Source organism: Miscanthus floridulus, chromosome 8 (genome assembly GCF_019320115.1).
Source record: "Miscanthus floridulus cultivar M001 chromosome 8, ASM1932011v1, whole genome shotgun sequence".
Classification (NCBI taxonomy): Eukaryota; Viridiplantae; Streptophyta; class Magnoliopsida; order Poales; family Poaceae; genus Miscanthus; species Miscanthus floridulus.
The window spans coordinates 133,157,656-133,185,003 of record NC_089587.1 but is presented as its reverse complement, the minus strand read 5'-3'; the positions used below and the strand labels follow the sequence as shown (position 1 = coordinate 133,185,003).

At 44.0% G+C, this 27,348-nt stretch overlaps 1 protein-coding gene across 1 annotated transcript; it reads left to right on the top strand.

The window, feature by feature from the left end:
- Positions 1-3,781: 3,781 nt before the first annotated feature.
- Positions 3,782-4,390, top strand: LOC136469901 (uncharacterized). Its single transcript, XM_066467922.1, has one exon. It carries the CDS (start codon positions 3,782-3,784, stop codon positions 4,388-4,390), a length of 609 nt encoding a protein of 202 aa, XP_066324019.1.
- Positions 4,391-27,348: the final 22,958 nt, after the last annotated feature.

Below are 27,348 nucleotides of genomic sequence, written 5' to 3'. Positions count from 1 at the left end.
GGCTGGACGATGAGGACGATGCTATCTTTGACCTCGATAGCAAGCACGCTGAAGATTACAGTCACCTAGTGACTAGTTAAAGCACTAGATGTATCCCTATTATTCTTGTAATGGACTTGTAGCTTGAAGTTCGGTATTCGTGATTTAACTTTGGTGTAATATTGGCACTTTGAATGTTGTCTCACTATGGATTAAGCTTTGATGACATTCCAGTTTCGTTTTACTGGTGGAATATGACATGCATATTAAAACATTGCGAGTTCAATAAGTAATCTAATTGGTGATGTCATGTTGCGAGAATGGATGATTATGCCTCTGTTTTATTGTTTGAATTTAACATTCTCTCTAGTAATTTTAGTTTGGCATGATAACACAATTCATCTACAATCTCTTGACATCATCCAATAATCACTTATTGTTGCAACTTTGTAGATGACTCACACTCGCACTGGGGCAGGGACCAGTTAGGGTGGCAACGATGGTGCCTTACCACCAATGCCCAACATCTGAGGGCTAGCCTCATCTCGGCCAACGTTTGGGGGCTGGCTCCGCCTTGGCTGATCCCTCAGGCATGGATCCTTACAGAAGCTCACGACAACCACTATGGTGTAGAGGGTGTGACCCAAGGTCAAACTTCTAGAATCGTGCAGGGAGCGGTCACATCTAAGCATGACCTATCCCCATGACATATCATTCTAGGGAACTCACATCGCCCACAGTGATGGATGCGTGGTCACTATGCTGCCTACTCCCTATATGGCTGCTAATCAGCACGCTGGTTTGTTGCGCCACCTGCTAGGGTGGAGTGGGACGTGATGGCCCACTGACAATGCTAGGGCATGGCATTGTCAGTGGACAGGAGCCTAGCATGGCACTGTCCCTGTCACCACCTGCCATGTCAGTGGGGCTCACATAGAGGAAAAGGAAGACCCAATGACCCTGAAGGACTTCCCTTGCCTCTCATGTCCATCGCTCTCCCATCCGTAACCCATGCTCTCCCTTGGCCTATAAAAGGGAAAGCAGGGCACCCCACTAAGGGGCATCGATTCACGACATCACACTTCACACCGCATCACAGCAGAACCACTAGCATCGAACCTCAAACACATAGCTGAGCAGCAACCAAGCTTTCGGCACCCATTCGATCTTTCCATCAGAGACTTGGGACCTGTCCCTCTCGCCTGTTTGTAACCACTACTACAAACTTTTTAGTGCTAATGACATGAGCAGCACGAACTAGACATAGGGACATTCTGTCCAAACTAGTATAAACCTTCTATCTTTTTAGCACACCATCTAGGCTAGATGAGCAATAATACAAATTTACTCATTGGTGTTTACTCAAAACTCTGACAGTTGTCGTGCTAAGTAGGGGGCTTTGCATGTCTCGACATTAACATTAGGCCATGGATGGCTAGCTATGACATCAGCTGGGACCTGGGCACACACGTGCGCTTTGGGGACCTAGACTTCATCATCATGGCGAACGGAGAGCTAGCGCAGGAGCCTGTCATCATTCAACCCTTCCACTCCACTAGCCTCGACGTGATCACTGAGATGCTTGAGGAGCTGCGGCTACATGCGCCGGAGGCCCACACCCTCAAAAGCGGCCAGCTCCTCAATTTTGACTATGGAAGGTTGGAGCATCAGCTCGGTGTCTTCCTAGGGCCCCAACTCTCTCAGGAGGACCTGTGCCACCTCACCTCTCATTCACCAATTGCATGGCACAACTTACTAGGAGAGAGTTGTTCTCCTTGGAATACCTCATCTGGAGCACCCCGACAGTGCTCCTGTTCGATCTCTGCAATGCCACAGAGACAGTTGGCCACATTGTGGGGTAGCGCATGATCCCATCCCCCATGAACAATGAGTTCATGGGGGTGATCGAACACATCATGGAGTCTTTCCACAACCTTCTCATAGAGGAGCTGGAGTCACCCTCTAGCTCTAATTCTAGCAGGGCGAGCCATCACCCCTCTCATGAATGCTTCATGACAGGTACCCCTAAGGGACATGTTGAGAGCATCCATGAGGAGGAGGCTACCCCAATGAATGACCTCAACAACAAGGCCAAGGGGGAGATAGTGGCCCCACCTCCCATGTGGGTGGAGTAGCTAAAAGCCTGACACCAAGAGCTCAAGGAAGCATGACTCTAGCTCGAGCAGGAACATGTGGAGCTCAATTAGGAGATCGAGCGCCATGGAGACGGTTGGCGCGCATGCGACATGGCCCATGGCGTGAACCGAAGGATCATCGTGGATGATGAAGCCCTCCCTCACTTTGCTTAGGCAAGCCAGAACATCACCGCTATGGCATCCTTGCTCCATTGTCTTCCAGAGGCCATGATGCCCTAGGATCATTGGGCCCACTACAAGATTCGCATGCTGCTCGAGCATGCGGTGGCATAGCAGGCCGAGAGCTCATTATCTTGGTGATGCGAGCTCGACACCGGCCAGCACACACCCTTGGAGCACCCCGGTAGGGATGCATCGGTCCACTAGGCGTCACAAGGTGGTAGACTACGTATTGTGGTCCTAGTGCATCAGCATCTTGGTCGCAACAGTAATGCACACAACACCCTCGATGCCCGTAGGCATACCTACAGTGACCTAAGAGAGGGAGCTAGCTATGGCTATCACCTCATTGTGGTGGATGCTATGATAGTGGAGAGGACCAAAGCCCAAGCCCTGACCTACCAGGGCCTTAGGCCTTCAGCCAACACATCCTCAATGCTGCCTTCCCACCAAGGTACTGACCACCAACCAACATCTTGAAGTACTCTAGGGAAACAAACCCCAGACTATGGCTCAAGGGTTATTAGCTTGCCTGCCAAGCTAGTGGTGTAGATAATGATGATTTAATTATCCACAACCTTCCATTGTTCTTGGTCGATTTGGCATGAACATGGTTGGAACACCTTTTGTCCAATAGAATCCAAAGTTGGGTGGACCTAAAGGAGATCTTTGTGGGAAACTTCTAGGGCACATACAAGCGCCCTAGGAACCCATGGGACCTCAAGAACTACCGATAGAAGGCTATAGAAACTCTCTATGGGTACATCCGGCACTTCTCCTGGCAATGCAATGAGCTACCTAACATCGACGACGCTGATGTTATAGGATCTTTCCTATCTAGGACTACCTATGAGTCCTTGGTTCACAAGCTAGGATGCAAGGGCCCATGAACAACCAAGGAACTCCTCGACATCGCCACTAGCCATGCCTTGGGTGAAGAAGCGATCGGAGCGATCTTTGACCGCCTCAAGGGCAAGGTGAAGCGAGACAAGGATGTTGGCGAAGGCATCTCCAATTGTCACGCTAAAAAGAAGAACAAGCAGTGGTGTAAGGGCTCACTTATGGCTGTCGCTGACCATAGGGGTGGTCAGAAGCCCACGGAGGGCACTCCGAACCACTTTGAAAAACTACTCGAGGGGCCATGGATGAACCATGCCTTCCCCATCAATTATCTATATAAGGACTACAGCCTCATGAAACACTTCTTATCTAGAGGCTCCAAGAAAGGGGAGCACGGGAAGGACCCCGACCCAACCATAGACAACGCCAAGGAGAAGGACGGCAGCTTTACAACGCCAGATGGCTACCTCATGATCTTTAGGGGTTTGGTGGCCTACAACTCCAAGCGCCACTAGAAGGTTGCATTCCATGAGGTCTATACGATCAAACCAGCCACGCCTATCTTCCTCTGGTGGTCAGAGTTTGCTATAACCTTCTATCAGATTGACCACCTAGAGAGCGTCCCACAACTAGGGAGATACCTGCTCATGGTCGACCCGATCATCGGTATAAAGTGGCTCACCAAGGTACTAATGGGTGGAGGTAGCGGGGTCAACATCATGTACACCAAGACGCTCGATGCTATGGGCATCGACTGGGTGTGCATCCGACCAATTGGAGCTCCTTTCCATGGCATCATACCTAGAAAGTGGGCCATACCACTTGGGCAGATCGATCTACCTGTCACCTTCGGGGGTCCATCCAACTATAGGACGAAGACCCTCACCTTCAAAGTGGTTGAGTTCCATGAAACTTACCATGCCATCTTGGGAAAATCATGCTATGTGAAGTTCATGGCCATCCCCAACTACACCTACCTCAAGCTGAAGATGTCGAGCCCTAATAGGGTCATCACTATCAGCACCTCCTTCCAGCGTGCCTATGAGTGCGAGGTCGAGTGCTGTGATCATGCCGTGGCAATCGTCGCCTCTAGAGAGCTCATGGCCATTAGGAAGGAGGTCACTGAAGAAGCGCTCGACCCTAAGAGGTCGACCGGGTCTTTTGAGCTAGTGGAGGGCTCAAAGAAGGTCCTTATAGATCCCAGCAGCTCCGAGGGCAAGGTGGTGTGCATTGGCACCACACTTTCCTCTAAATAGGAAAGCGTGCTCGTCAACTTCCTCTATGCCAACAAAGACATCTATGTGTGGAAACCCTCGGACATGCTAGGCATTTAGAGGGAAGTCGCCAAGCACACCTTGAATATTTGCCTATGCTCCAAGCCGATGAAATAGCGCCTGCATCACTTTGATGAGGGGAAATGCAGGACCATCATGAGGAGATCGCAAAGCTTTTGGCTGCCGGATTCATCAAGGAAGTGTACCACCCAAAGTAGTTAGCCAATCCTGTTCTTATACGAAAGAAGAGTGGGAAATGGAGGATGTGTGTTAACTACATGGGTCTCAATAAAGCATGCCCAAAGGATCTATTTCCTTTGTCATGCATAGACCAAATAGTTGACTCTACCTTAGGGAGCGAAACCCTCTATTTCCTTGATGCGTACTCCGGGTACCATCAAATTGCGATGAAAGAGTCTGACCAGCTCGTGACATCTTTCATCACCCCCTTTAGATCATTCTACTATGTCACAATGCCATTTTAGTCTAAAGAATGCTGGGGCTATGTACCAGCATTGTATGCTCAAGTGTTTTGGGGACCTCATCGAGCAGACTATTGAGGCCTATGTTCATGACATCATGGTCAAGTCTAAACGGGTTGACCACCTCATAGCTGATCTTGAGCAAACCTTCACAAAACTCCTAGCAAATGCCATCAAACTCAATCCCAAGAAGTGCATTTTTTAGGTCTCGAGGGGCATGTTGCTTGGTTTCATCATCTCCGAGCATGGCATCAAAGTCAACCCAGAGAAGATCTCAACAATCACGAGGATGGGCCCGATTCAAAATATGAAGGGGGTATAACGAGTTACAGGGTGCCTCGCTGTGCTCAACCACTTCATCTCATGCCTTGGCGACTGAGGTATCCACCTTTATCGACTTTTGAAGAAGGCCGACCACTTCAAATGGACATCCAAGGCCTAGGAGGCACTTGACATGATCAAGCAGCTTCTGACAAAGGCTCCAATCCTAGTTCCTCCTACCGATGGAGAACCCCTTCTGCTCTACATTGCAGCCACCACATAGGTGGTTAGTGTCACCCTAATAGTGGAGCGAGAAGAAGAGGGGCATGCCCTTAAAGTACAGTGCCCTATGAGCTTCATTAGCGAGGTCCTATCCAACTCTAAGACCTGCTACCCCCAAATCTAGAAGCTCCTATACGCCGTCCTCATCGCCAAAAGGAAGCTACACCACTACTTCGAGTCACATCCGTTGACGGTCATGACATCCTTCCCCCTTAGTGAGGTCATCCAAAACTAGGATGTCATGAGAAGAATCATGAAGTGGGCACTCGAGCTGATGGGTCAAGGCATTGTGTATACCTCCTAGATGGCCATCAAATCCCATGTATTGGCTGATTTTGTGGAAGTGTGGACCGAGGTCCAAATGCCACCAGTGGTCGTCGACCAAGAGTACTAGATGATGTACTTCGACGGATCGCTGATGAAGAAAGGCGCTAGCGTGGGGCTAGTCTTCATGTCACCCCTCAGGGTATGCATGAGGTACAAGGGTTGCCTCCATTTCCCCTCCTCCAATAATGTGGCCAAATATGAGGCGCTCATCAATGGCTTATGCATCACCATTGAGTTGGGCATCTGATGCCTCAACATCCAGGGTGACTCCTAGCTGGTCGTCAACCAAGTAATGAAGGAGTCAAGCTACCATGATGCCAAGATGGCTACATACTACTAAGAAGTCTGCTAGCTAGAGGACAATTTCAATGGCCTTGAGCTCAACCACATCTTGAGGCGCCTCAATGAGATGGCCGACATGTTGGCAAAGGTGGTGTTCGGCTAGGAGCCGGTGCCAATGGGTGTCTTCATCAGTGACCAACACAAGCCCTCAGTTTGCTACGAGGGGTTAGAACAAGCTGGTGATGGTCCACCCATTCTAGGCTCAAGGGATGACCAACCATCGGCTCCATCTGGTCCCAAAGTCATGGAGCTTGAAAAGGACCCAATGACAGAGCTTGACCCTTTGGTCAATTGGAGGATGCCCTACCTCAACTACCTCCTCCATGATACGCTGCCGATAGACAAGATGGAGGCTTAACGGCTTGCACGTCGTGCTAAGTCCTTTGTTCTTATGGAGAGCAAACTGTGCAACTGAAGTCACACTAGGATCCTATAGTGCTGCATCACCATCGAACAGGGGAAGCATTTGCTGAGCGATATCCACGGTGGAGTGTGTGGTCACCATGCCGCGCCTAGAACCCTGCTCGGAAACACGTTCCGACAGGGCTTCTACTGGCCTACCACGGTAACCGACACTGAGCAGATCATATGCACCTATGAAGGGTGCCAGTATTATGCTCGGTGTAATACCCTAGGTGTTAGGTTTGCATAATTGCACTTGCATTTCATGAGCATAAGCATCAAGCATTCCTATATGAGCTTTCACATATGAAACATGCAATTGAAACTTGTGAAACATGACTTGTTATTTTATGTTTTCCCTATGTGCATGCTTATGATCTTGTGTGATTGAGTGCAAGTGGTTGATGTTGGTCACTAAAACACATTAGCTACACTTAGGATGCCTATTGGAACAGTGTTCATGTGGATTACTTTGCCTAATTAAGCTACTAAGTGATGATATGCTGAGTTTGACCTAGGATTTACATGTGATCAATGTATGAAATGATTGTGGAACCTTAGGAATGCATATAACATGTTTATAATGTCACTAGGAACTACTTTGGTATTCATGACTAAAGCTAGTTTGGTCTCTAAGTCATACCTATAGTGTAAAGCACCAATTTCATGTGGTATGTTTGACTGGAGTTGAATTGCATTTTAAAAACTTTGGATGGATGTCCACCTTAAAACAAAGTTGTAGTACTTGAGGAGTGTAACAACTTTTATTTTTGGGTCATAGGCTAGTTCAGTTCCTAACATGCTTGAATTTGGATCACAAAAGTCAATGTAGTGCTGGTCGAAACCTAAAAAATATTTCTAAGTCTTTCAACGCTTTTCTATTTTCGTGTAAGCTACTTTGGTTCCTTATAGTTTGAAAACCATGAAGTTTTAGATGATGTTGATATTGGCAATGTTGGATCTTACCTATAGCTCTACCACTTTAATTAATGGAGCTTGTACTAAATGACTGTGGTTTAGGAGTTAGGAGGGCATGAAATCAGCTTATCAGGTGACTGATGCAAGGTCTGATAGCCACCATGTTCACGCGGTCATGGCTGACAGTGCGCTGGCCATGCATGCCATTTGGCAGCCGTATGCCTATGGTGTCCCCATTTGTCAGGCTATCGTGACCATGAAGACACCACGACGCACTGCTGCTCTCGCTCGCTTCATTTGCTTGTCCCGCTACCGCGTGTGAGCCGCAAAAGCAAAGCACCGAGCCACCACCATTGCCGTCGAGAGCGTCACCTTTGCCGAGGTCACTCGCCACCACACCACTGCTGCCTCCAGCTAGCTATGAGCTCTATCGTATTCCTCCATACCTGCTTGACTTGTTTGCTAGACCGGACAAGCCACGGTGAGGGTGAATTTCGCTATTCTTGCCTCGTCAGAGTTCACTGTCTCCATGGCCACCGTCACGGTGAGCTCACCGCCGCTCTGCTCTCTCACCCATTCCCTTTCCTTCTTCATGTTAGCACTAGCTTAGGGTGTAGTCTAGCTTAGGTGAAGACCTCACGGTGAGCCGTAGCTTCACCGACGTTGAACACGATGGACAGCGCCGTCGCGCTCTCGTCGCCGCACCACCGTGCACGTGGACGACCTCGCCGGTGCATCCACCCGAACCCTAGAAAGCCTAGATAGATCCGCGTAGTCACCATGGAGCTAGTGCGCCTCTCTCCTAGACTTGCCGTGGCAAAAGATGGCTGATGCACCTCCGTGCAGCACCACCGTGCCGCCATGGCCAGCAACGAGCCACCTCCGGTGTGTCCCCGTGCCAACTACCTACACCTAGCGACACGGGATGTTGTGAGGATCATCGTGCTGGGGTTGGTTTCGCCAGAAAGTTCACTGTCGGTGAGCTAGCACCGGTCAAACCACCGCCCCTATCTATGTGTAACTGACCAATGGGACCCGATTGACTCTAGGTCCCGCATGTCAGCAACTGTAGCTTTAGGTTTTGTAATTTCTTTTTCTTATTTGTGTGCTAACTTTGGAAAATGATATCTAGGGCTAGGAGTGTCCTATTTGAGTGAACCAAATTTTGTTGGCTTCCTCATGAAGTGTAGTATTTGATAAAAATATGAAATGCACTATTTCTTGTGTTTTTCTAGGAGAATAAAATAGAGTTTGATAAATGCTTTTAAATGGTTTCAATCTTGTAAAATCTAAAACTTGAGCTAGGAAAGTGCTAAAAATGTGATTCCAATTTTGTTGGTCTTGTATTGTCGTGTAGTACCTAGAAAGATATTGGTTGCACTGTGATCTTGCTAGAAATAGGAGTTTGTTATTTATCTTAAATAAATGCTAGATTCTTGTGCTATTTTTCATGGTAAAAATATGTATCCTTTGAGCATGAAACATTTTGTATAGTGTTCTTGTGCTGTGATGAAGCTAATAAAAATATGAATACTATTGTTCGACACCTTTTAATAGGATTTCCTATTTATGCTATTTTAAGCCCTGCTGGCTTGTCATTTTTGTGTAGGATGTTATACTTGTTCAAATGATGTGAAATTTATACACTAGCCTACTGGGACACGTATAAGCTACTGTAATTTGTGTGCAATTTTCTGTACACTTTGGCTATGTGTTTATTATTTCACCTAATTATCTAAATAAATTAATAAAGGCATGAAAAAAATTATTTAGAAATGGACACTATTTTTTCTAGTGTTCATTTGATGTATGTTAACTGTTGGTAACATTGGTAGTGCTTAAAGTACCATTCTTGTATGTAGTGAAATATTATTTTCACTATAATTCACTTATAGTGACTTTCTGGACAGATTTTAGAGTTAAGCAAATTACATTGTGAAGATGATGTTTGCTATGAATCTTGTCTATAACAAAGTTGTAGCTAACTCACTTAAATAGCTTGTGTTAAATGTTCATGGCATTTGGCCAAATAGTTTGTGAGTTATGATTGTTCAAAGTTGGTCTTCAGAACTTGTAGTTCTCTGGAATTTCTGGACTAGATTTGATAAATGTGACTGTTTGACCCTTTTAACTTGGCAATCATGCTGGGATGATTAAATATGAATTGTAGACAATTTCATAACATTTTAGATTGTCTTGTTGCATGTCTTTTGGATTAGTACAACTCCAGTTATGAGTTAAACTATCTGCTGCTGTTTGCAGCCTTGAATCTGTGAATGCAGTGAAGGACTTGATTGCTTTATATGAGTTGATGTGATGATTTAGATGCTAGGCTAATTAAAATAAATTGTTAGTTGCAGGTGCTAGACCTCTTACTGAAGATGAACAACTTTATCTTAGGTTGTTAGAGCTCGGTGAGAGTGTAGTTCTTGCTTTCTTGAAGAGATATGCATCTACTCAGTAAAATAAATGTTAATCTTGAATCATCATGTCGTTCATGTGTCCATCTCTACATAGCTGTACATTTCACCATCACCATCCATCTCTTTTTGCATGCATGACTCTTATGCTTTGCATATGCATGCAATAGGTGTTTCGGAGGGAGTCGCGCTTCTGGAATTGGAGCAAGGACTTCTGGAGGAGCAGCAGCAAGCTCAGGAGCAGGAGGTGCAGGCCCTAGAAGGAGGAGCCAACGAAGAAGAAGTCCTTGAGTGTCCCAATCACCAACCATCCTCTTTGATAAAAGGCAAGCCCTGGAGCATTCTAAGTCTCCTATGTTTTGAAAATGTTAATTTGAGTATCTTATATGTTTGATGCATTAAGTGATAGGAATTGGATGCAAACACTTGCTGCATATCCATCTATTCCTTGTCCAGTAAACGTACCTTGAATCCTATTTTGGTCTAGGAGCGAATCAAAGCTTAGCCATGCTTAGACCGGTAAAGTTAGGTGATTTCCTGGCACCTGCAAGATAGGATGATGTCTGGTCACGGTTGGCTATATTTGCTATCGTGGAAATAACCATGTGTTAATAATGAATGGAGACTGTGCGGGATGTCGATAGAGAAGCAATAAAGAAAGGAGGTCTTGGGTGTGGATCTATCATCGTCTGTGTCAGTTAATGACCGATTTGTTGTACATCCTCATGTCATGTTGAACACATGGCTATCACTTAGTTGGCCAGATAACTCATTCTGACTACGAAGCCGAGTAGTTCAACTCAAGCCAAAAGCAGAGAAGTGAAAGTGCGCACTTTGGCGGTAGTAAGGATGTGCCGGGAGCCATTAGAACAAGTCCAAAAGGAGAGATTGACCTCCTGGTAGGGTGGACTCTCTAAGAGTGCGGTGTTGCGTGGACCCATGAATTTATTCCTAAGTTGTACCAAAGGTAACCCGAGGCAATCACTGATGATGTTGATTGGGTTTGTGTTAGGAATAATTCCCTAGCTGGGTAGGAATCGATTCGAATCATCGTCTCTTCCGGATAGTGAAAACTTGACTGAGCAGCGGCAACGTAGAGACACTTAATTGAACTTGATGGTTAAAATAATGATGATGTTACAACATTATACCAGATATGGTTACTAATGTTTGGAGTTTAATTAATTGCTTGGTCTAGAGCAGGTGCTAATCTAGATGACATGTTAATATTGATAACTTGTTGCTTAACTAATAATTTAAATTATCCCCTTGTATCATTAAAGCTTTTATGCAAAATGGTTGTCAAGCGAGATCCACTGATAAAGCCTTGCATACTCCTTGGTGTCATTTATTTTTGGTTTACGACGGGTAAGTCTAGCTCAGTACATTCTCGTACTCAGGGTTTATTCCCTCTTTTTGTAGATGACGTGCTTTATAACGGCTACTGCAAGTATTGTCTCCACCCTACGGGGGATGAAAGACTAGATCATGGGCATGATCTTCTATGTATCTTATCATGTTGCTTTTGCTGGATATGACTATGGAACTGGTTGTATTTGAACTAAGTGTGTGTGATGGTCTCAAACTACTTTGCTTCCACTATTTTGTGAACTCATGTTGTAATAACTATGTGAACTCTAATCTATGAGGTACTTGTGAAGTACTTGTGAAATGGATGTAACATGTGGCTTGTTATGTTGAATCTCTATGATCTTGGTTGCATGCAAGTTGGTTTGAAATCCTTTGTGGTTTCAGTTGACTACTAGGTTTATATGGGTTCAAGTATGATGGTTTGATCACTCCGGTGATTGCTTTCGTACTTGTGCTCTTATAAATTGATCGGTTTTGTTACAACTGGCATCGGAGCAAGGTTCAACATAAAACATGTCAAATGTGTATTTAAAACAAAGGTTATTGTTTGCAAAAATCAGTTTTGACAACTTATATCCACTTATATATAGGTGTGTTTAAATCTGAAATTTTACCTAAGTGTGCCAGTGGTCATATCCTCTATCCCCAAATAAGGACATTTAGGTGGCTTATTTAAGTACTAACTTTAGGGGGTAATTGCTTGCATTTTTATTTTGTCATCCATACGGCGTGCTATTGTATGGATGTCATCCGCTTGGGTGGTAATGTATGGATCAATTGCCTCTACGTCTAGGTAAGTGTGAGTTGTGAGAGCATGACCGTCCAACTGTCGGTCTAGGGGAGAGTTAGTTGTGGCTACTGGACTATTTGCATGTTACACACATGTATCTAGGAAGGTACTTAATTGTGGGTATATTTGTCGGGTAGCTTTGGATACCAAAGTATGTACATCTTGGATGTATATATGGGGAGTATCTTAGTTTATTACTTTCATTGTATGCTTATTTATCTCTTGTGGGGTTGGGCTACAATGAATTTGTCTATAGGTACACTAACAATGCAACGTGTAGCTTGACTAGATATGTATATGAGAGAACGTATATATGCCACCGTGTATGTCACTAGAATTTTAATTTTTCCTAAGATTCATGAGGATGTACAGAACACGCATGCATCATGTTCACTCATGTAATTATATTTTTGCATCACTCCCTCCCTTATCATTAATTATCCCATTATATATTTCTTATCTTATAAAATGATCCTCTCATGCCCAAATTGCAATGTTACTACAGATGGCCACACCAGCACTACCACCCAGGAGCAGCACATTCCTGCACGTGTTTGGCACTCCAACCCTTTTATGGATGGTGCTACATTCAGTGGGATACGCTGAGTCGCCTTGTTATACTTGGAAGCAAGTAGAGGCTGAAGGAAGGTCATTGTGGTATGACGTTGTGGTGGTTGTGTCGCCTCATGCAAACACACCCAGTGGATTGGTTGGAGCGTCGAAGCTAATGGACAAACCCCTTGGGAAGGTGCCCAAGTGACAGCCTTGGAAGTGCTAGTTGACATTTGTCAAGAGTTTGGTGATGAGTTGATCAATGTACCAGCTGAGTCCATTCCTCAAGTAGCCCTGTTAGGGGCAGTTTGGCTAGATTTTGAGGATAATCCCTTGGTAATGTCGGAGACAGAGTGGGCACAGAGCTATAGACTAGCCATGAGTGCAATGATGGTTGTTCTGAAGATGTTCTATAATCATTAGAGCACTTATGTTAGTGTCTTGACAGCTCTTCAGTAGGCACAGAATGAACGACGCAAGTGGAAGAAACATGTGCGTAAGTATGGTAATGAGCTTAGGGTAGCACAAAATGAGATAGGTGGTTTTATGGATGCTTTGGAAACTCGCAGGCAGCAGTTTGTGAGTGCTGTTAGGGAAAGATATGCTAACCATGATCAGATCATGTAGTTGACTCATGACCGAGATGACGCAATCCGTTTGGCACAAACTAGGAACAATGCTAGGGTCATGGTAGAATAGTGGCTAAACACGCTTGAGCACAAGTTTCGTTTGTTTAGGTTGATGGAATAGTTGAAGGTGGAGTATGTTCACATCAGCTGCAAGGACTAGCAGGTATATGGTGGCGTCATTATAGGTCCACCTTACCTGAGAATGCTCAGATCACTTGGAATCAGTTCCTAGAGGCTTTCAAGGGTCATTATATTCCTCCTGGCTTGTTGGCCATGAAACACAATGAGTTCATGAAGCTGGTACAAGGCACCAAGACTCTTACTAAATATCTTCATGCATTCAATCATCTGGCAAGGTATGCCCTAGAGTTTCTTGATTTAGAAGCAAAGAGAATCGCTAGCTTCAAGAGAGGGCTTAGTCCCAAACTAATGAAGTCCATGGGGAACAACAAGAGGGCTACTTTTAATGAGTTTGTGAGTGACGCTCTTACTCAAGAGAACAACAATAATGTTTATGCAGCTTCCAAGAATCGCAAGAGGGCCCTTGAGGCCAGTGCATCTCAGGCTAAAGCTCTAGTGGCTAAAACTTAGTTTCACCCATTGGCTATAGCCATAATGTACCGTCCACCTCAAAAGAAGAATCAGGCCAAGACTAGGTTCAAGAAGGCGTTTACTGTTCCTCTTCCAAAAGGCACCACAGGACTAGGGAATTCTTTTATTCCACCAGCTAACAGGCCCTGCTAGAATTATGGCAGGACAGGTCATTGGTCCAAGAGTTGTCCTTATCCGTAGAAGAATAATTAGAAGCAGGGGAATTCTGTTGCTCGTCAAGGTCACGTTAACTACACCAACATGACAAAGATACCCTTAGGAGAGGTGGTCACTGCAGGTAAGTTTCTTGTGAATCAACATCCTGTAGTTGTACTATTTGATTCCGGTGCTTCGCATTCATTCATGAGTCCAGCTTTTGCATCAAAGTACAACCAGGAGGTAATAACACTATCCACTGGTAGTTATTGCATTAGTGCTGCTGGAAGTAATATTTCTACCAATCAGATAGTGTAGGATGTGAGTATCAAAATAGAGGGATGAGTGTATACGTCCGATCTGGTAGTTTTGCTAGGATTAGGTATAGATGTAATCTTGGGGATGAAGTGGATGAGCGGTCATGGAGTGCTCATTAATACTTCCACTAGGGTCATTATGTTGAGGGATCCTATTAGCAATGAGGCTTTCCTAGTGCCACTTCCTAGAGATCTGAACCTCCGCAACATTGCCAATGCTATTCAGACCCTGAGAATTGAGGATCATCTGGTAGTTTATGAATTTCTAGATGTATTTCCTGATGATTTACCTAGTTTACCGCTGGATCGAGATATTGAATTCAAGATCGAGTTAGTGTCGGGTACTTCACCTATTTCTAGAAGACCTTATAGGATGCCACCCAATGAGTTAGCAGAGCTTAAGGTTCAGTTACAAGATTTGTTAGAAAAGGGTCTTATCTGACCTAGTGCTTCTCCCTAGAGTTGCTCTATGAAATTTGTGAAGAAGAAAGACAAGTCATTATGCATGTGTGTGGATTATCGTCCACTCAATGCTGTGACAGTCAAGAACAAGTACCCATTACCCCGCATTGTTTGATCAATTGTCTAAGGCAAAGGTATTCTCCAAAATTTATTTGGGATATGGTTATCATCATATAAAAATTAGACCAGAGGATGTGCTAAGATCTCTTTCTCCACCAGATATGGGTTCTATGAGTATCTTGTTATGTCTTTTGGTTTGACCAATGCTCCAGCATACTTTGTATATCTGATGAATTCAGTATTCGTGGAGGAACTGGACAAATTTGTGGTTGTCTTCATCGATGACATCTTGATCTTTTCCATGAGTGCTGAAGAACATGCCGAGCATCTAAAAATTGTTTTATCCAGACTATGAGAACATAAGCTTTATGCTAAGTTCATTAAATGTGAGTTTTAGCTAAAGAAAGTGCCTTTCTTGGGTCATGTGTTGTCTGATGAAGGGATTTTGGTTGATCCGACTAAGGTGCAAGAAGCATTGGATTAGAAAGCACCAACTTTAGTGCATGAGGTTAGGAGTTTCCTTGGTTTGGCTAGCTATTATTGTCGCTTCATCCTAGATTTCTCTAAGATAGCCAAGCCCATGACTAGGTTGCTTCAAAAAGATGTCAAGTTTGTTTGGACTCTGGTGTGTGAAACTGCTTTTTGCACTTTGCGAACTTTGTTGACTTTAGCTCCTGTTTTGGCACAACTTGATATCGAGAAACCATTTGATGTGTTTTGGGATGCATCAGGTACCGGTTTAGGATATGTTCTTATGCAGGAAGGTTAGGTTATTGCTTATGCCTCATGTCAGCTGAGGAAGCATGAAGCTAATTATCCAACTCATGATCTAGAGTTAGCTGATGTTGTTCATGCCTTGAAGATTTGGAGGCATTACCTGCTCGGTAACATGTGTCATATCTATACCGATCAAAAAAGTCTCAAGTATATCTTCACTCAACCAGAATTAAACATGAGATAGAGAAGATGGCTAGAGTTGATCAAAGATTATAACTTAGAAGTCCATTATCATTCGGGCAAAGCAAATGTAGTTGCCGACACTTTGAGTAGAAAATCTCAATGCAATTCTCTCTTGGAAGAAGATTATCATTTGGCACATCTGTTACATCTTGCTGTGTTGCATAATATTACTCTTAGTTGCTCTCTTGAAAGTAAAATCATCAAGCTTTAGAAATCCATTATGGGTGTATTCCACATAAAAAGGAAGATGAAGGAGCAAGAAACAAAACACTTCTGAGTAGATGAGAAGGGTGTCCTATGGTTTAAGGATAGACTTGTAGTGTCGAAAGACAAAGAGCTTAGAAACCAAATCTTAGTTGAAGCTCACTCATGCAAATTATCTATTCACCCAGGAAGTAGCAAAATGTATCAAGATTTGAAACCTCGCTTTTGGTGGACCAAGATGAAGAAAGAAATCATAGCTTATGTTGTAAGGTGTGACAATTGTTGTAGGGTCAAAGCAATTCACTTGAAGTCTACTAGACTTCTTCAACCATTGTCTATTCTAGGGTGGAAATGGGAAGAGATTAGTATGGATTTTATTGTTGGACTTCCCCCTACCTAAAAGAATTTTAATTCTATATGGGTAATAGTGGATTGTTTAACCAAGTCTGCTCATTTCATACCAGTTAGAACTAACTATCGACCAAGTGACTGTGCTGAGTTATATTTTAATCAGATAGTACATCTCCATGGTGTTCCTAGAACCATTATATCTGATAGAGGACCTCAGTTCACCACCCATTTTTGGGAACATTTGCACAAGATGTTAGGCACCAACTTAGTCAGAAGTTCTACTTATCATCCACAGACCTCCAAACAAATGGAGCGGATGAATCAAATATTAGAAGACATGTTAAGAGCTTGTGTCATATTTTCCAAAGGTTCAAGGGAGAAGTGGTCACCCTTGGCTGAATTTTCCTATAATAGTAGCTATCAAGAAAGTATCAAGATGGCGCCATTCGAAGCATTGTATGGCCGCTAGTGTAGAACTCCTTTGAATTGGGTTGAATCTAGAGAAAGGAGATACTATGGCATTGATTTCGTCGAAGAGATTGAACAACAAGTCCATATTGTCCAAAAGCATATGGAAGCTACTCAAGCTAGGTAGAAAAGCTATACGGATAAAAGAAGGAAGCCCATTGAGTTTGAAGTTGGTGATTACGTTTATCTGAAAGTATCACTGATGAAAGGTGTGCAACGGTCGAAAGTAAAGAGGAAGCTTTCACCTAGATATTTAGGTCCATGTCCAATCATAGAGAAGAGTGGGAGAGTAGCCTACAAGATAGAGCGACCTTATGAGATGAGAGCTATCTTCAATGTTTTTCATGTCTCTCAATTGAAGAAATGTCTCCACGTTCCCGAAGAAACAGTATCACTTAGAAATTCTAAGTTGAAATTAGATCTATCCTATGAAGAAAGGCCAATGCTGGTTATTGATATTAAAGAGAGAGTAACCCAGAGCCGGGTGGTTAAGTTTTACAAGGTCATGTAGAGTAATCAGAGTAGTGAGAGCGATGCAACGTGGGAACGGGAAGATTATTTGAAGGATGTATACCCTACCTTTTATTCCAAATGGTACACTTTTCAAATCTTGGGGTGAGATTTTTATAAGGGGGAGGGTTGTAACACCCTATGTGTTAGGTTTGCATAATTGCACTTGCATTGCATGAGCATAAGCATCATGCATTCCTATATGAGCTTTCACATATGAAACATGCAATTGAAACATGTGAAACATGACTTGTTATTTTATGTTTTCCCTATGTGTATGCTTATGATCATGTGAGATTGAGTGCAAGTGGTTGATGTTGGTCACTAAAACACATTAGCTACACTTAGGATGCCTATTGGAACAATGTTCATGTGGATCACTTTGCCTAATTAAGCTACTAAGTGATAATATGCTGAGTTTGACCTAGGATTTACATGTGATCAATGTATGAAATGATTGTGGAACCTTAGGAATGCTTCTAACATGTTTATAATGTCACTAGGAACTACTTTGGTATTCATGACTAAAGCTAGTTTGGTCTCTAAGTCATACCTATAGTGTAAAGCACCAATTTCATGTGGTATGTTCGACTAGAGTTGAATTGCATTTTAGAAACTTTTCATGGATGTGCACCCTAAAACAAAGTTGTAGTACTTGAGGAGTGTAACAACTTTTATTTTTGGGTTATAGGCTAGTTCAGCTCCTAACATGCCTGAATTTGGATCACAAAAGTTAATGTAGTGTTGTTTGAAACTTGAAAAATATTTCTAAGTCTTTCAATGCTTTTCAGTTTTCGTGTAAGCTACTTTTGTTCCATATAGTTTGAAAACCGTGGAGTTTTAGATGATGTTGATATCGGCAATGTTGGAGCTTACCTATAGCTCTACCACTTTGATTAATGGAGCTTGTACTAAATGACTGTGGTTTAGTAGTTAGGAGGGGATGAAATCGGGCTGTCAGGCGACTGATGCAAGGTTTGATAGCCACCGCGTTCACGCCGTCATGGCCGACAGTGCACTGGCCGTGCATGCCATTTGGAAGCCATATGCCGAAGGTGTCCCCACTCATCAGGCTATCATGACCACGAAGATGCCACGACACACTGCTACTCTCGCTCGCTTCATTTGCTTGTCCCGTTGCCGCGCGCGAAACACAAAAGCAAAGCACCGAGCCTCCGCCATTGCTGCAGAGAACGTTGCCTTGGCCTACCTCCCTCGCCACCATGCCATTGCCACCTCTAGCTAGCTATGAGCTCCACCATATTCCTCCTACCTGCTCGATGTGTTTGCTAGACCTAACAAGCCACGATAAGGGTGAATTTCACCAGTCTCGCCTCACCAGAGTTCGTTGTCTCCATGGTCGCCATCACGGCGAGCTCACTGCCGCTCTGCTCTCTCACCCATTCCTTTTCCTTCTTCACATTAGCACTAGCTTAGGGTGTAGTCTAGCCTAGCTGATGACCTCATGGTGAGCCGTAGCTTCACCGACGTTGAACACGATGGACAGTGCCGTCGTGCTCTCGCCGCCGAACCACCGTGCACGTGGATGACCTCGCCGGTGCATCCACCCGAACCCTAGACAGCCTAGATAGATCCACGTAGTCACCATAGAGCTAGTGCGCCTCTCGCCTAGACTTGCCATGGCCAGAGATGGCTAGAGCACCTCTATGCAGCGCCGCCGTGTCGCCATGGCCGGCGACGAGCCACTTCCGGTGTGTCCCCGTGCCAACTACCTACTCCTAGTGACGCGGGATGTTGTGAGGATCATCGTGGTGGGGTTGGTTTCACTAGAAAGTTCACCGTCGGTGAGCTAGTGCTAGTCAAACCACCGCCCCTGTCTTTGTGTGACTGACCAGTGGGGCCCAATTGACTCTGGGTCCCGCATGTCAGCGACAGTAGTTCTAGGTTTTGTTATTTCTTTTTCTTATTTTTGTGCTAATTTCTGAAAATGATATCTAGGGCTAGGAGTGTCCTATTTGAGTGAACCAAATTTTGTTGGCTTCCTCATGAAGTGTAGTATTTGATAAAAATATGAAATGCACTATTTCTTGTATTTTTCTAGGAGAATAAAATAGAGTTTGATAAATGCTTTTAAATGGTTTCAATCTTGTAAAATCTATAACTTGAGCTAGGAAAGTGCTGAAAATGTGATTCTAATTATGTTAGTCTTGTATTGTCATTTACTACCTGGGAAAAATATTGGTTGAACTATGATCTTGCTGGAAATTGGAGTTTGTTATTTATCTTAAATAAATGCTAGATTCTTGTGCTATTTTTCAGGGTAAAAATATATATCCTTTGAGCATGAAACTTTTTATACAGTGTTCTTGTGTTGTGATGAAGCTAATAAAAATATGAATATTGTTGTTTGACACCTTTTAATAGGATTTCCTATTTATGCTATTTTAAGCCCTGCTGGCTTGTTATTTTTGTGTAGGATGTTATCCTTATTCAAATGATGTGAAATTTATACAATATCCTACTAGGGACATGTATAAGCTACTGTAATTTGTGTGGAAATTTCTGTACACTTTGGCTATGTGTTTATTATTTCACCTAATTATCTAAATAAATTAATAAAGGCATGAAATGAATTTATTTAGAAATGGCCACTATTTTTTAGTGTTCATTTGATGTATTTTAACTATTGGTAACATTGGTAGTGCTCAAAGTACAATTCTTGTATGTAATGAAATATTATTTTCACTATAATTCACTTATAGTGACTTTCTGAACAGATTTTAGAGTTAAGCAAATTACATGGTGAAGATGATGTTTGCTATGAATCTTGTCTATAACAAAGTTGCAGCTAACTCACTTAAATAGCTTGTGTTAAATTTTTATGGCATTTGGCCAAATAGTTTGTGAGTTATGACAGTTTAAAGTTGGTCTTCAGAACTTGTAGTTCTCTGGAAATTCTAGACCAGATTTGATAAATGTGACTATTTGACCCTTTTAACTTAGCAATCCTGCTATGATGATTAAATATGAATTGTAGACAATTTCATAGGCTTTCCATATTGTCTTGTTGCATGTATTTTAGATTAGTACAACTACAGTTATGAGTTAAACTAGCAGCTGCTGTTTGCAGCCTTCAATCTGTGAATGTAGTGAAGGACTTGATTGCTTTATATGAGTTGCTGTGATGATTTAGATGCTAGGATAATTAAAATAAATTGTTAGTTGCAGGTGCTAGACCTCTTACTGAAGATGAACAACTTTATCTTAGGCCGTTAGAGCTTGGTGAGTGTGTAGTTCTTGCTTTCTTGAAGATATATGCATCTACTCAGTAAAATAAATGTTAATCTTGAATCATCATGTCGTTCTTGTGTCCGTCTCTACATAGCTGTACATTTCATCATCACCTTCCATCGCTTTTGCATGCATGACTCTTATGCTATGCATATGCATGCAATAGGTGTTCCGGAGGGAGTCATGCTTCTGGAATTCGAGCAAGGACTTCCGGAGGAGCAGCAGCAAGCTCAGGAGCAGGAGGTGCAGGCCCCAGAAGGCGGAGCCAACGAAGAAGAAGTCCTTGAGTGTCCCAATCGCCAACCATCCTCTTTTCTGAAAGGCAAGCCCTGGAGCATTCTAAGTCTCCTATGTTTTGAAAATGTTACTTTGAGTATCTTATATGTTTGATGCATTAAGTGATAGGAATTGGATGCAAACACTTGTTGCATATCTATCTATTCCTTGTCTAGTAAATGTACCCTGAATCCTATTTAGGTCTAGGAGTGAAATCAAAGCTTAGCCATGCTTAGACTGGTAAAGTCTGGTGATTTCCTATCACCTGCAAGATAGGATGTCTGGTCACGGTTGGCCATATTTGCTATCGTGGAAATAACCATGTGTTAATAATGAATGGAGACCGAGCGGGATGTCGATAGAGAAGCAACAAGGCAAGGAGGTCTTAGGTGTTGATCTATCCCCGTCTGTGTCGGTTAAGGACTGATTCGCTATACGTCCTCATGTCATGTTGAACACATGTCTATCACTTAGTTGGCCGGATAGCTCATTCTGACTATGAAACCGAGTAGCTCAACTCAGGCCAGAAGCCGAGAAGTGAAAGTGCGCACTTTGGTGGTAGTAAGGATGTGCGGGGAGTCATTGGCGTAAGTCCAAAAGGAGAGATTGACCTCCTAGTAGAATGGACTCCCTGAGAGTGCAGCGCTGCGTGGACCCGTGAATTTATTCCTGAGTTGTACCAAAGGTGACCCGAGGCAATCACTGATCAGGTTGATTGGGTTTGTGTTAGGAATAATTCCCTAGCTGGGTAGGAATCGATCTGAATTGTCGTCTCTCCCGGATAGTGAGAACTTGACTGAGCAGCGGCAACATAGAGACACTTAATTGAACTTGATGGTTAAAATGACGATGATGATGTTACAACATTGTACCAGATATGGTTACTAATGTTTCGAGTTTAATCAATTGGTTGCTCTAGAACAGGTGCTAATCTAGATGACATGTTAATACTGATAACTTGCTGCTTAACTAATAATTTAAATTCTGCTCTTGTATCATTAAAGCTTTTATGCAAAATGGTTGTCAAGCAAGATCCACTGATAAAGCCTTGCATACTCCTTGGTGTCATTTATTTTTGGTTTATGATGGGTAAGTCTAGCTGAGTACATTCTCGTACTCAGGGTTCATTCCCTCTTGTTGCAGATGATGTGCTTTATAACGGCTACTACAAGTATTGTCTCCACCCTGTGGGAGATGAAGACTAGATCATGGGCTTGATCTTCTATGTATCTTATCATGTTACTTTTGCTGGATATGACTATGGAACTGGCTTGTATTTGAACTAAGTGTGTGTGATGGTCTCAAACTACTTTGCTTCCACTATTTTGTGAACTCGTGTTGTAATAACTATGTGAACTCTAATGTATGAGGTACTTGTGAACTACTTGTGAAATGGTTGTAACTTGTGGCTTGTTGTGTTGAATCACTATGATCTTGGTTGTATGCAAGTTGGTTTGAAATCCTTCATGGTTTTAGTTGACTACCGGGTTTATATGGGTTCAAATATGACGGTTTGATCACTCCGGTGATTGCTTTCGTACTTGTGCTCTTATAAATTGGTTGGTTCTGTTACAGCTGGTATCAAAGCAAGGTTCAACATTAAACATGTCATATGTGTATTTAAAACAAAGGTTTTTGTTTCCAAAAATTAGTTTTGACAACTTATAGCCACTTATATATAGGTGTGTTCAAATCTAAATTTTTACCTAAGTGTGTCTGTGGTCATATCCTCTATGTCCAAATAAGGACTTTTAGGTGGCTTATTTAAGTACTAACTTTGGGGAGGGTAATTGCTTGCATTTTTATTTTGTCATCCATACGGCATGCTATTGTATGGATGCCATCCGCTTGGGTGGTAATGTATGGATCAATTGCCTCTACATCCAGGTAAGTGTGAGTTGTGAGAGCATGACCATCCAATTGTCGGTCTAGGGGAGAGTTAGCTGTGGTTACTAGACTATTTGCATGTTACATAGATGTATCTAGGAAGGTACTTAATTGTGGGTATATCAATCGGGTAGCTTTGGATACCAAAGTATGTACATCTAGGATGTATTTATGGAGAGTATCTTAGTTTACTACTTTCATTGTATGCTTATTTATCTCTTGTGGGGTTGGGCTACAATGAATTTATCTGTAGGTACACTAACAACGCAATGTGTAGCTCAACTAGATATGTATATGAGAGAACGTATGTATGCCACCGTGTATGTCGCTAGAATTTTTATTTTTCCTAAGATTCATGAGGACATACAGAACATGCATGCATCATGTTCAACTATGATGGTTTGATCACTTCGGTGATTACTTTCGTACTTGTGCACTTATAAATTGGTTGGTTCTATTACACTCGGTAAACCCACCTATCGGCCCAAGCGCTCCAGACAATCCCCATCACCTGGCCATTTGCGGTCTAGGGGCTCGATCTGGATGGACCTCTCAAAAAAGCGCTCGTAGGCTACACCCACTTGCTTGTCACCATAGACATGTTTAAAAGTGGATAGAAGCTCGGCTGATCTCTGTGATTAAGTCCGAGCAGGCCGTGTTGTTCTTCCTGGATATCGTCCATCGCTTTGGAGTCCCAAACTCCATCATCATAGAAAATGGCACACAGTTCACCAGAAAGAAGTTCCTTCTATTCTACAATGAATATCACATCCATGTCAACTGGGCTTCTGTAGCGCACCCCTAAATGAACGGGCAGGTCAAACACGCAAATGGCATGGTCCTATAGGGTGTCAACCTTGGATCTTTAACTAGTTGAACAAGTTTGGCGCTCGATGGGTTGCCGAGCTTCCTGCGGTGCTCCGGAGTCTGAGGACAACCCCCAACCAGGCCACCGACTACATGCCATTCTTCATGGTCTATGGTTCCGAAGCCATCCTCCCGACCGACCTCAACTATGGAGCGCCAAGGGTTAGGGCGTACAATGAAGAAGGAGCCAAGGCGTCCATCTAGGACGCCATGGACTAGTTGGACAAAGCACGTGACGTTGCCCTCCTCTGCTCGGCCAAGTACCAGCAGGCATTACGATGAAACCACAGACACCGAGTGCAGGGTTAGGCCTTCAATGTCGAAGACCTAGTTCTTCACCTCGTCTAGAGCAACAAGGACCACCACAAGCTCTCCCCACCATGGGAGAGACCATACATCATCGTGGAGGTGCTCTGGCCTGGTGCCTACAAGTTGAAGACCATCAATGGTGAAGTCTTAGCCAATGCCAAGAACATCGAGCAGATATGTCATTTTTACCCTTAATAAACACACACTTTCTCTTATCAGTTTTGTTATCAAACTCCCTAATCTTTCATGACATCTGACCCCAGCAATGGTAAAGGGCCGGGCCTCACTCGAGGGTTGATATGAGCACATTTATCCAGCAAACATTCTCTGTGCCTGCCCCTCTTTTCACGTTAAGACCTAAGAGCGAGCTTTGTGGGAAAAAGCTCTAACTATAACTAGTTGAACTGTGGGAAACCTACGCCCTAGCGGCTATGGTGTCTTTGCTCACTAGCGTGATCAAAATTAGCTCACCCACACTCTGAGCTTTTACTACCTTAACAACAAAAAGGGTTGGAGTATGCTAACCTTTTTATTCAAAAAGGGGAAAAGAGCTAAAAAGCCATTTGCTATAATGAAACCTAAAAGCTTGTCCATTTGTTACAAGTTTCTCCACCTAGCTTATCTACCTAACTAAAATTCTTACACGGGATGTTTTCATCCTTTATCTCAGTAGGACAGTCTTGTCTCAGCAGGTAGCACAAGTTGACTTGATGGCTTAGCCACCACCAAAACATGGGTAGGGAGCAGATAGGATCCCGCTCATATCTAGTGGAGGCTTCCCAAACCCATCACTCTCACCATAGAGGTAAAACCTATGCCCAGGTCGATCGAACAGCTCAAAGCCACCGCCGAGAGACAAGCACCTTTACTTTATGCATTAATTTTGCTACTGAGCCTTTGACCCAAGCAACGGCAAGGGGTCGGACATCGCTCGGGGGCTAGCGAGAGTGTCTATTCGGTAGACATTCTCTATGCCCAACCCCTCCTTACATTAAAAATTGGAGGCAGGGTGTGTGGACACAAACTCTGAGTAAACCTAGTCAGACCACTAGGACCCTACACCCTAGTGGCTAGTGTGTTTTTGCTCACCAGCATGATCAGAGTCTTTGTCTCCGCACCTTGAGCTCTAGCCTCCACCTTCTCAAGAAGGGTTTGGATGGGCCTACCTATGGAATCTCCATCGAGGAGGGGCCGACAGGTCACCCAAGTCGATCGAACAGCTCGGGTTGCTGCCGAGAGATAGATAGGGAGTAGTTGGATACCCAATGTAGGTTATGCTGGCTCTATTATGAACGTCAGACCCAGACCCACACGGACATATCCGGTAAGAGCTCCTTGAACCAGTCACTTGAGCCATCGAGGTAACTTTATCGATCCCCACTTTTTCTTTTTCATTGCATGATTATTCATTCTCACGCATGCATTCATACGTTCATTCAATCATTCATTCATACATTCACCCATACATACAAGCGATATGAGCGGCGATCGACCAAGGTTCGAAGGCCAACCCATGAAGGGCTTGAGGCTGCCTCACGTCAAACAAAGTTAGGGGAGAAAAACCAAGATGAGCCCAGTGGCCTTGCATGACCCCGCTTAGAAGTGGACAGGGACACCTCAACCTTTCTTGTTCAATTCTAACCTTAAGTCAAGCCCACAAACTCTCCATCAAGGAGAGGCCAATGAGCCACCCGAGCCTATTGAATAGCTCAGGCATCTACTGAGAGGCAGGTTAAGAAGTAGTGGAATGCCACATGAGGACTCTGCCATCCCCATCAGCGGATGGCGGACCTAGATTCCACTCGAACATGCCCATTAGCGAGCTCACCGAGCGTGACACTCGAGCCATCGAGGCAAGTGTCATTAGCTCAGCCCCTCTAGTTGCAGAAATTGAGGATAGGGTGACGCATGAAACACGACCAACCCCTACTAAGACCCACTAGGCTCAAGGGCTCGAGTCACTTGACCCTAAATTAGGAGACTGAGGTTCAAAGGCTAGCCCATAGAGGGCCTAAGGCCACCTCACGTCAAACAAGAGCTAGAGGAGAAAACACAGATGAGCCCCTACGGCCTCATCTCGACCTCCTCGTTTGATCCTAGCCTCTAGCCGAGCCCATAGAATCCCCATTGAGGGGGCATCTATTGGAAGGTGGGTTAAGGAGCAGTGGAATGACACACGAGGGCTTTGCCAACCCTATCACGAATGAAGAAACTAGATTCCACTTGAACATGCCTATTTGTGAGCTCACCGATAGCATCACTTGAGCCATCGAGGCGAGTGATGATTAACTCAACTCCTCTAGTTGTGGAAACCATAGATGGGGCGACAATTACAAAGACAAGCTGACCATGACCAAACCCTTGCTACGTGCAGGGGCTTGAGGAAAGTTGCACTCACAAGGAGACCGAACGCACAATTGTAGAACAATAGCTCAAATCCTTGGGAGGGGGTACGCGCGAATACAAGAGATGCTTTCTCCTACTAGTGTCGCTATCCTCTCCTAGATCTTCAATGACATCCGACCCTACCAGCGGCAAGGGGTCGGATCTCATTGGGGGCTAATAAGGGTATAAATACACCCTTTTTGAAATAGTCGCCGCGCTCGGCCTCTTCCTCACATTAAACCTAGTGGCAAGGATTGTGGAAATGAACAACTGAACAGGCCTGGTCAGACTGTAAGAAACCTACACCTCGGTGGCTACAGTATCTTTGCTTACCAGCGTAAATAGAGTTTTCCTCCTACACCTCGGGCCCTACGGTCTTAATAAACCAAAGGGTCGAAATATGTGAGCCCCTTTTTTGCATACAAAAAGGGAGGAAAACAAGTTCAATCAAATGAAATGAAATGATGAGTTTGTTTTTTGCAATACATAAGGGTTGGCACTTGTCCACTGATTACAATAATGATCATCTAACCTATTTGACTAACTAGCCCCTCCGAGGGAGAACTATGTCTTTGATTTTGTCCACCAGGTCCCATGTAAGAGGAGCCACCACCATCTCTATCTCATCCAGCTCATGTGCTTCGTAGCCAGGAGCGAAGCTGAGGCTCATCGTCTCCAAGTCGATGCTATCCACATAATGAGAATGAGCAATTGCAAAGGCTTGGTTCACCCTAGCGTGAAAGGGTGTTCCTTTTGAGTTGGCGCACCCACGCCATGATCTTGATGGCATGGGCCAAGAGCAAACTAGTCCCCTCTGACCACACCACCTCCAAGTCATCACAGACAACTCTGAGGGTGGTGCTCAAGATACCGAGCTCATTGCTCTCTGCCTAATGGTTCCTCCTCACCTCAGCGAGCTCCGTGGCTAGCCTAGCAGAGATGCCCTTGGCCTCTAGCCTCTAGGTTGTCACAGTTCCAAGCTCAGCCTAGAGGGAGCCGACCTTTTGCTCTGTGTCATCGCTCTCTCAGATGGCCTGGTCAAGCTCCTTGCGGGCCACGCCATGCTCCGAGCAGAGCCTCTTAGCAGTTTGGAGTAGCTTGTCCTGCTC

Coding starts and splice junctions, on each gene's coding strand:
- LOC136469901 (XM_066467922.1), top strand. CDS start 3,782: ATGGTCGACCCGATCATCGGTATAAAGTGGCTCACCAAGGTACTAATG.